At 38.5% G+C, this 11,108-nt stretch overlaps 1 protein-coding gene across 5 annotated transcripts in view; it reads left to right on the plus strand.

Annotated features, from left to right (window-relative positions):
* GOLM1 (golgi membrane protein 1) overlaps positions 1-11,010 on the plus strand; it is a 38,218-nt gene extending 27,208 nt beyond the window's left edge. For 4 of the 5 annotated variants that reach the window (XM_051801452.1, XM_051801455.1, XM_051801451.1 and 1 more), the window contains 5 exons: positions 888-1,026; positions 3,317-3,449; positions 4,707-4,994; positions 7,094-7,207; positions 7,550-11,010. In XM_051801452.1, coding sequence (XP_051657412.1) covers positions 888-1,026; positions 3,317-3,449; positions 4,707-4,994; positions 7,094-7,207; positions 7,550-7,611 — 736 coding nt within the window. In that variant the 3' untranslated portion in view covers positions 7,612-11,010. The remainder of the gene's footprint in view (positions 1-887; positions 1,027-3,316; positions 3,450-4,706; positions 4,995-7,093; positions 7,208-7,549) is intronic. The other variant, XM_051801453.1, reaches the window with a different exon arrangement.
* Positions 11,011-11,108: the final 98 nt, after the last annotated feature.

Below are 11,108 nucleotides of genomic sequence, written 5' to 3' on the forward strand. Positions count from 1 at the left end.
GTCTTGTTCTTCCTCTGATATAAACGGAAAGTTACAAGTTATGAAGAGAGCGGGGGAGAAAGGGTGATCTTGCTCCAGTTGCAGCACTTCCCCTGAGACACTGACATAGACAACACTCCTGGGCTTTGCACAGAATCTCCAGCACAACCACAGCAAGGGAAAAGACTGCCCTGGCAGCTTTAGGAAAAACACTGCAGCAACAGCCCAAGACTTACCTTGGAGTTATGGAGCTGTAAGGGAAGGGCAGGATGCAGAAATGCAAACAGAAGACTTCTGCTGTCACAAAGGTTAAGATTTTAATGGCACTGTGTAAATACTAAAAGTATGTAAAAGATACACTGTGCTTGCATCTTAAGGGAATATCCTTTTGGAACTTGTATTAGCTACTGATGAACTCCATTTCTGTAATGTATGTCTTGCAGTGCTGCACTTTACTGAAATATTGAGAAAGGGTGTTCAGTTTGCTAACAGTAGATCAACAACCTGTTTTTTATTTCAATTAGTACTTTGCTGTTTCCTCTTCTTGGCTAAAATCAAAGTATGAATTTCTGTTATCATACTAGAAATGCTTCAAGGATCAAAATTACTTTAACTTAACTGAAATTGAGTGGTTCATGGAAGACACACACAAAAAAATCATGTAGCTTGTTGAGCTGGTCAGACAAAAGCCGTTTAAATTAATTTCTCCCAATAGAACTTGGACCACCTGCACTATGAGTTTGTCCTTAGGACTTAGGTTAACACTTTTCCCTACTGACTTCTCAAACGTAAGCCTAGATAATAGAATTAAGGAAATAATAACATGTTTAAAAAATATATAATTTTACAAAAGAACATTTCAGAAGAGTGTGGATGAAAGTTAACTGTCTTATTCATGTTTTCTGCAGGTCACAGTGCATCAACCAGATGAAAGAATTAAAAGAACAATGTGAAGAAAGGATAGATGAACTTACAAAAAAGGATAGTGATGTACCACAAATCAAAGAAAACAAAGAATTCTCTGAAGATTCAAAAAAATATAGCCAGGTATTGTTTGGATAATTTCTTGAAATTTTTTTTTTTCCAATTCTCAAGTATTTCTCCACCTTTCTGCTGTCTCCAACTAACATTAGCCCAGCTCATTAAGTTTTGCTCTGCTTCAACATTTGTTAAATCTTTATGATCTATCGGAAATAGTGTGATTCCAAGGACAGCCCTTTAGTGAAGACATTTTTCCTAATATCCAATCTGAACTTCCTCTGGTGCAACTTGGGGCCATTTCCTGTGGTCCTGTCACTTGTTGCCTGGGAGAAGAAGCCACTCCCCACCTTGGTGCAACCTCCTTTCAGGGAGTTGTAGAAAGTGATGATGGAAGTGCAGCAACGAGCTGATGATGGCTGGGAGAGCATCAGATTCCCATGACCATGGAAGTAAGCAGATATCAGTTTGGAGCAATCAACTGTGGCTTCTTTGTCCCACTGAAGTTACTGATGCAGAGCCGCCAGGCAGGTAACCTCAAGCAGGCCTCATCGTATCTAAGCTTAACTTTTCTTTTTTTCTTTTTCCTCTCAAGTCTTTCTCTCTGATCATTCTCATAAATTCCTCTACAAACAGCTCCACTCTGCTCTTTCCCCACGGCCCTGGCTTTGCACCCTCATTTGATGTTTTCTGAGATGACATTAGGGGGAAGAATAACCCTGTATGTCAGCACAGCTGGGGTCTTGACTGCTTGAGCAGTGACTGTGAAGGGGAGAGCCTGGGTGCTACAAGGGATGCCACATGAGCCAGTGGTGCAAGGTCAGCTGTGTATGGGGTTGCATTAGGAGTACGATGGCCACCCCATCTTTTTAAATCTCTTCAACCTCCATTCAACCCTAGAAATGTACTGTGCTGTAGCTGGACAATCACCATTCTCTACAGGCAGCTCCAGGTTCCCTTCATAGAGGATGGGTGTTTTCAAAGCCCTGGGTACATCCCTCAGTTCATCCTTCATTTTCACCAGGAACTAATGGTGAATTGTTAGTCAAATCCTGTGTTTCTCAAGAGGTCTGAGCTTTTCAGTCCTGAACACGTGGAGGAAACGAAATTTCAGTGCTGCAGTTTCTCAAGCCTCTTTGGAGGAAGAGCTCAGGCTGAAAGTGATGCACTGGGGAGATCCTGTTTTATTACAGAGATCCTTCTGAGCCAGTGTTAGACACACAACAGAGCATCAGGGTAGGAGGTGACAGAAGGATAGTGCATGACTCAAATGTAGTGAAGCAAATGCAAAAATTTAATAAAAAACTTAATAACCATTAATGACAACAACCAAAGCAATAATGATAATTATGATATTGAAACAAACAAATTTAATACAAACAAACAAACTCCCCTCCCTCGGCCCCCTACCAAAATACTTAATTCAGATAATCTGGGAGTCATTTATGGAGAGAGGTGGTAATATTATTGCTGTGAAAACATATGGGACTCACTTTCTTAATGGCATCCTCGAGCTCCCTGTTCCCTATGCTGTAGATAAGGGGATCCACTGGTGAAGACACCACCAAGCCACAGGACTGTCAAACACGAGATCTAGGGGATGGGGAGGAGATGGAAGGGAGCCTCAGGTATGCAAACAGGCCACCACTGACATACAGGGAGGCCATGGCCATGTGAGGAAGGCCAATGTGAGTAAAAGCAGTACATGGAATTTTAATTGCTAAATTGGAAGATCTTCAAGATCATGTATATGTTAGCCTTAATCTTTAAGTGGGTCAGATGCTGAGAGCAGTCTACTGCCAGAACTTAATACATTCTTAAGTAAGCTCTATGATATTAAACAGGTACTATTGTCTAGTTGGTAATTTATGTTTTCTTTTCTTAATCCTGCATTCAGCATAGTTACGGACCAGTTCCCATACAAGCCTTACGTAACTGAAGTCTTATTATGTCCAAACACAGTTTTCCTGCCCAACAGATTACTAATAGTAGTTAATGCCATCTGTTTTTTTGCTCTGCTGACCCTGAGGCAGTAGCAGGGTAACAGTGGATAAATGTGGGGTGTTACAGTTCTGTGACGCTCAGAGAATAATCGACAGCAGTGAGCTCATTCTTACCCGCAGATAAAGAAGGTCTGTTAAAATTCTCCTAATGTGTCATGCTGTTACATAGAAACATTACTGCATATTCAAAATTGTGTGGTACTTCCATCACCAATAAAAAATTTCAGTGCAAATATTTCCAAGTGTGTTGGGATTTTTTTCCCCCTACTGAATTCTTACCTCTGTTCCATTTCCCTTTCCAAATCCAGGAGCAGTTACATAGACCAATGCTTACCTTGTGTGCATTCACTTTATAGGTCAATATTGAACTGCCAGCCTTGAAGCAAACTGAGTTCAACAAGCACATTGACTTGGAACAGCAGAAACCCACTGAAGATGTACCTAAAGCAGTACCTACACTAAGACAGACAGACTTGATGAATGCTAAAGGTGAGATGGAAATCACTGTCTTACTAACAACTGATTAACAGTTGTAATTTAATTGAACATTTAAAAACATTTTTGTACACAAGATCAAGATGGAAAAAAGTGACACCAAGAGTCTGAACTTTAGGTAGTTTTCCAGCCTTGGAGAGGCACTACTGAAGCATTTTTATTGCTGGCATTTCTACTAGTTCAGTTTTGTTATAATTGACATGTTGCATGTGAAAGAAAATATAAATATTTACAATTCTGGAGTCATATTTCTCATTTAATATGGAGAAAATACCCTACACTTTTGGAAAGCATGATTTTCAAGCACACTTAAAATCTGCCTGCTTAGAAAGTTTGACACATCCAGTCTGCTACTCCTCCCTAAGGAATAGCTGAAAGTTAGGCTTAAAACAAACACACGTACATGCTTCCCACTTGTCACTGAGCAAAATGCAAGTAAGGACAATAATACAGAAGAGATCTGGTTAGTTAACCTAATGGTTTAGTTAATGGTTTAGTGATTGCTTTTGGTACTAAATTTCAGAAACTGTTAATTTGAGTGGACCTTGTGTGTCCATCTTGCACAGTAGTGTGATAGAATTTCGATTCCCTACTTAGTTATTCTTATATGCTATCTTAAATTACAATCTTGTCCACATGCAACTCTCTAATTTTAGAGAGCTAGCAATTGAAGACAACATCTACATATAGTTTATTTGGGCAAATTTTATCTTTTTTAGTTACAAATGCAGATACACAGGAAAAAAGATAAGTTAATGTCTGCCAAAAAATGATAGCACTCCTGTACTTCTTCTTCATATTTAAAAATAAGAACTGCCGTGGTTTACCTGCAAAGCTGCCTATGTGACTGCTTTGTCTTGAGCTACTTTCAAATACAGAATCAATTTTATTGTTTGTAACAAAATATAATACACAGAAACCCGATGTTTATATAGCACACCGCAATTTTTATTTAAACTGCTTTATTTCACTTGCCCGAGTTATTAACCACACACCCCAAAATTTTACAGGATGTAGAAGCATGAATCTGATGATGGTAAACAAAGTCTCCTCCTTTAGCTGTTCCCAGTAGGAAAAACATGAATTATCTTCTTTTTATCTTTGGAACTGAGGCGGTTGAAAGATATTATTTCAGAGGAAAAACAAGAATTGAATGAGAAATATAAAGCATTACTTATTAAAGGTTTTTAACTTGTGCCATGACTGAAAGGCATTATTTTTTTCACTCAGAATAATTTTTATTGTTTTCAGAAAGAATAGATGGCCCAGCTGACATCAGAAAACAGGAGCCTAAGGCAGAAGAGGAGCAGCTTTTTAGTCAGTTGAAAAAACCACAAGATCCCCTCAAGGCTGCTGCAGGTCACAAGGAGATGCTACCTGAATCAGAGAAGGAGCCAAATCCATCTGGAAATGAAAAACACGTAGCTGGGCAAGATGTGTTACAGCCAGCACCAGAGCAGGCTGCCAGTGAGGAAGTTGAGAGGGAACAGCTCCTAAACTACGATGCTAAGCAGGACGACTTGTCCCTGGGAAAGGCTGGTTCGTAGCATGTTAAGAACAGTATTGTTAAGAACAGTAAAGAAATGAAACTGTGGAATAGGGCATGATTTCTGCAACAGCAGTGGCAGCTGTCCAGATTTGACTACAAGTTTTCACAAAGGTCGGTGTGATATGGGAAAGGTGTCAGTCACCAGCAGTCTTCTGCAGTCCATGGGTAAAGACGGAGGCTTCTGTTTGTGCAACATGGAGCTGCCAGGCTGGGTTCCACAGCAGCCTTACTGGCTTTCTCTCCATTAGGCTGTACAAGGCATTTGGGGAAATTAGCCCCAGAATGTTTTGGTACTGGGGCTTTTTAAGAATAGGATGCATTTGAAAAGGATGAGGTGTTAACCATTCAAAGCACTGATGGATGAGTAGAGAGTTACTTATGCATGGATGTTTTGCAGTTAGCATTACCATTGACACTGTAAAAAGACTAGCTATCAGTATTTAAAAATAAGATATGACTAAAACTCTTACGACTTCAGGTTTCTGAAGTTTATTATTGTGAGTCTGCAAAACCATGGATCAGATGTTGTACAGGTGCTGGTTTCTGGCATCTACCATGTGGCCTTGAATCACATCTCCATGGCACGGAGCAGCAGAGTATTGATGTATCCAAACCTGACCAGTATCTAGACATCCCTCTGTCTTTCTAGAGGGATTTGGTCTCAGGTGGACTCAGTAGCCCAGAGTAATCAAAAGACAAAACCTTATGGCAGTCAGAGCAGGAACTGATGCCCACAAAAAATGCTGTGTATGGTTTTCTAGTAAAGACATTCTTAGAATCATGAGTTATGAGTTGTCTGAGTGTTAACATTGTTGCTAACTTGGCAGGGATAAATAAACTAACAGCATTGATAAACTAGTATTTTTCCAACTGCTCCAAAAAGATGCTGGCCAGAGCAGGCTGCACCCCAAAGAGATGTAATTAAAAGTTACCTAAAATGCTGCCATTTTAACAGAAATAAATAGCAAAAAGATTAGGTTAAAAAAATCATCCAACAATTAGAGCAAAGAAAAGCTCTGCCATGCAGCCTGTGAAAAGTCTGCATTTCTGTGAGCAAAAAAGACTAGCGGTATGTTCTTCAGGCTGATTGTTCAACAAAAATACCATAATTACTGCACAGGTTCCTTGTAGCCAAAGGAGCCCTAAGGTAGAAATACTTCTTCAGTATTCTCTGCGCATTCTCTGTCTTTCAGGAAGAGCTGCTTCTGAAAGTTAGACAGCTTTAGGTCTGTAACTATAAAAATCTATTTGATGTGGTGGTCTGCATATGGACAACATAAGGCTTAAAGCTTAAATTTTCAAGCCTGTTTCTAAGCCACTTACTAACTGGAGGGCTGGGCTTAAGAATATTTTGAACCAGAAGCTCTAATCTATCTTGAGTGGAGTATGTTTATACCTCTTGTGGGATATACTTATACCTCTCTGCTGTTATGTTTTTTTCTGGCTGATTATTTGAAAAATAAGGACAGTCATTTGGCAGTCAGAAATAATGTTTCCATTTATTGTTGAGCTCTCTATCTAAAGAAATCTTAAGATAGTCAATAAAAGTTGCTTGAGATGAGTTAATGACTGAGTGAAGAAAATCTCTTCTAGGAAAGTACTTTTGTGTCAGGTTAGCACATAAACTACTCTCTTTTTTATGCTATATTCACAGCTTTTCCCTTGCGGGACAAAACAAGAAGGGCAGAAGCTGAGACGTTTTGGTGGTAGTGGCAATACATTTAAAAGCAATATCACAGTCAAGTTTTCAGCGTTGGCTTCAGCTTTTGCTCTTCCTTAGGCTGTCCCTTAATGTATTCTGAAATTGTTCAATGCTTTTTCTTTCTGTCCATCTGAGTGTTGGCTGAATTTTATCGCACTTTCCAAATACCAAAAGATTCTGGCTTTTATCTGGTTCTTTAGACAAGATTTACAGCAAAAGTTGCTGTGAAATTTAACATTCAAAAGGAAAAATAATATGAAAACTTACTCTGAACAGCAATTCATTCAGCAGCAAAGTAAATTACATGGATGATGATTACAGTCACTGTTTCTCTGTGCAATGACCCTATGGTGTAGCATAAAACTACTTCATTTTAAATCTTTTCAGAAAAACAGGAACATGAAGCAATGAACCAGGACAAGGATGTTGATTACAATTTAGATGAGAATGAAGCTGAATCAGAAACAGACAAGCAAGCAGCACTTGCAGGGATTGAAAATGGTAAAAAAAGAAAAAAAAACATTTAAAGCCAAATACCATGTGCTGAAAAATTTTAAGATGGTATTTTGCATGGTATTCTGTAGTAAGATATACCGAGCTAATTTCTGTTTTCTCTTTGAGCTTCCCCTCAGGTTGATAGTGTGACTTATTTTCTGTATAGCATCACTGAAGCTACTCTTTAATGGGGGGCATGAGGGTGTGGTATCTGTAACTTTACTATACAGTATTAAATAGTCTTTACAAAATTTCTCCTGTAGTTTTCTACATAGAAGAACTTTCTTTATGAAAAACTATCACTTCTGCCTGTTTAAGAGATTTCTTTACCTTTTTTATCCTCATTAGTTCAAAACCCTGAAGATATGAAGAACCACTTATCTGACCACGGTGAAGGAGGACAGTTGTGAACAAAGGAGGTTCATGATGCAACTTAGTCACCTCTTCATCTATATGCAGCAATGATGAGAGCAAAGTGATCTGAGAATGTTTTGATTACCTTCTTGAAGCTTGAATAACGGCCCAAATGAAGTAGTATCTTCCTGTGAAGTTTTGGTACTGTTTCAGTGGGGAAAAAAGCAATCTGAAATCTCTGGAGGCTTGTTAAAGCAGTTGACGTCTGCACTGACTCTCATTCCTACTGATTATAAAACTGAAATCAGCAAGCAATAAATGTAGTAACTTTGAAGTTGGCTATAGTCATACTACAGTAATGATATATGTGGATTGTTGGTACATGAACAACAGTCCTTGGCCAAGGATGGATCTCTCCCCTGAGCAATGCACAACAGAGAAATACCCAGCCTAGTTTTAAGAACTTAAGAGGAGCTAAGCCACTGAACATGGGAAGGATGAAAAACAGTCCATGCTGCAATCTACCCTTGTGCCTATTCTGGCACTTTTTTACTGCAACATAAATATACTCAGAAAACAGAATGATATATTTCACCTGGGCCTTCTGAATTAAGTTTCTAGTTTACACTGTCTGGGTGAGTTCTTAGCTTCAAGGTTAAAAAAAAATAAAACAATTCTGAAAATAGTGCCTTCTTTTTAAGAGATTAGGCAGGAAGATTTTTCTGAAAGCTTTGTTGGACTCCTGTTCACAAGTTCAGTAATACAGTATGATTCAGTTACCACTAACTTGCCTAAGTTTAGCATAAAAATTCAAACTCACAAACTTTTTGTGACAGAAGCTCTCTGAAGTGGTGTGCTACCCTTTAGTCCACCCAACCACTATCTTGCGCTAAAATGTAGGAAGGCAAACACTTGCTTTGTAGAACAGCAATCATCTCAGCTGTTCAATGTGAATATTCCTCTCTGCTGGACTTTTGAAGGAGGTAAACCAGACTAAGCATTTAGAAGATATGGCAGTGACTCCTACAGGTGAAGCTGTAGTCGTTGTAAAGTCCTGTGTTTATCACAATCTATCATCTTGTTAATTTTCTGTAGTCTTGTCTTTTCTGTAACTTGTTCAATGTAAACTAGAAACTAGTTTACTTGCAGTAACCTAGAAATATCCTCTACTTACTACTAGGGCACCCTTTATTGCAGTCCAACCTCCATGTCTGTAGCCAGCTGTTTTGCAGCATTTTTGTATTTGTGTCTGTTCCCAAGACTAACATCTGTGTTTAGAGCAGTCTTTGTGAGTATGAACCAACCTCTGTTTAGACAGCAGACAGCTGTGCCTAACTTGCCAACGAACAATTCCATTTAAGAAAATATAAATTTGTCTTTACTTTCCCTTTCATTTTGTAACTAACTCCTTTTGTGATGTGTCATTCCTCAGTGTACTACTTTACAACTCTTAAACCTTAAGATACCTAAATATGCAAGTGGAAGGTTGGCTTTTTTGTGTATAAAAAAAGTGTTAGTTCTCATCAAGTGAAGGTCAGAGCTTAAGTCAAATGCTGCCTATTAACCCCAAACACAGAAACACTTTTACTAATAGTTTTTCACCATCTAAGTCAGACAGGTCTAGGCCACTACAGTCAACACAGCAGGGAAAAACAAATGCTTGTAAGCAGAAGAGAAGAGGTATGAGCATCTGTTCTGGTATTGGGAAACTTGGATTATTGGTTTTTTTTTTTTTTTTTTTTTTTGCAAATAATGGCATGTTTTAACATCAAAATGTTTACCCATATTCTGGATGATAAAATTATTTACCCATCTTCTCAGCATTTTCATAGGACTTTATCTGTAAACAGTTATGCCTCTCAGATTAAGTTGATCAGGAATTTAATATTGATTGCTAAAGAGCATATGTTCTACGAGTGTAAAATACACAGTGAAACGCTGTATTCAAGTTGAATTAATAGCTTTACCATTATCAAGTTAAGAATCCCAAAGAAAAACTACTTAGAGTAATTAGTATATTGCCAGAGAGTTCTTTTTTAAAACTGTTTTGGCTGTATTTCTGTATATCTTTGGGTTTCTCTGAGCCACCTGGACACTGTCCTCCATAAACAAGACCATCTTTGTACAAGGCACACTTGTAAACCTCTGAAAACCTGCATAAAAGCAATGTTCAAAAGCATGAAGGACTACAATTTTATTTGCAATGGCTTCAAGTGCTACAGGAATATAACTAGGGTGATATTACTTCTTTTCTGTGATCATCTTGGCATTAAATTAACACATCCTTGATTTTTTTTTTTTTTTAACTAAGCCTGAGCCCTTTTAAGTAAGCATTTTAAAATCAAAATTATCTTGTTTAGTGAGTATTTGCTTTCTTCTGTACAGTTCATCCACTTCTAATTTTAGTGAAAATGGGAAAGATGATTGTTACTCTTTTCTTAGTTCCATACGTGATGTAGTTCTCCCTTTACTGGCTGCTTGCTTTGGAGAAATATCAAAAACTGTCCTTGAGCTACTGTCATGTAGTTCAAGATTTTAACGACAAGAAAAATTTTTGTGATGGCCAGATGAATTCTCAGTGCTATTTTACATCTACATATTTTAGGCTTTGTATTCCTTTGGCAGCTACACAGAAGTATTCAGGTATATTAACCATGATGATAAGCAAACAAGTAATGTGATATGCAATCTCCTTAGCAGAGAAATTGGGAAAATCATGTCTTCAGGGCAGTTCTTCTGCTTATTTCAAGAAGCTGCAAATTGCTGGCAGAGAAGTGGGTGTTCCACTTCAGAGGTTCCTCATTCTTTTCAAGCTCTGCCTCAGCAGTGCTGCTGCTCAGGATATGCAGCTGCAGTGATATTACTCTACAGTAAAATTAGGTGATAGAGCAAACACAGAAAAGGGTCTTGCATGGTCAAGAAGGAATTAAAAGCTCAGCCCTACAGAGGAAGTAATTTTACACCAAAATAAGAATTGTCCTGTCCAACAAAGGATTTGCTTATATAGCCTAAGTATGGTTTGGCCTTTAGTAGGGGGTTTATCAAAGAACAAGTCACCTTTCTGAACATTTTTTCCCCTCTTGCAGTAGGAGGTTGCTCAACACAACAGCTTACCTCTGTTATTTCTGAAAGCACAGGAGGCAGAACTATTCTAGGAAGGAAAGGGGAGGTTTGGGGCCTCTCCTGTTTTGGTATCTATCTCTGTCTATCACTACAGAACACAGTAGGATCTAGCAGCCCCACTAGAGTCAAAGTGGGGAAAAAAGGTAATTTAAGAACTGAGTGATGTAACAAAGTAGCAATCCCTCCTTTCCAAGGCAAGTAGCATGATTGAAACAAAGTTGCAGATTGCAGAGTAAAAATACCCCTCAATATCTGGTGCTATTGCTAGTGACTGTGGCAGTGTTTGCTGGGCAGAGTCTCCAGTACCGTGAGAATAAAGACAAAGGAACAAACTCCAACTAGGAATCACTCCGTTTCTCACTGTCTTCAAAGGCTTCTTCTACATTTCAGACAAAACACCTCTGAGAAAACTGACTTTGGTAAAACAAAA

Source organism: Manacus candei, unplaced genomic scaffold, assembly GCF_025592945.1.
Source record: "Manacus candei isolate 608988 ecotype Guabito, Panama unplaced genomic scaffold, ASM2559294v1 h1tg000051l, whole genome shotgun sequence".
NCBI lineage: Eukaryota > Metazoa > Chordata > Aves > Passeriformes > Pipridae > Manacus > Manacus candei.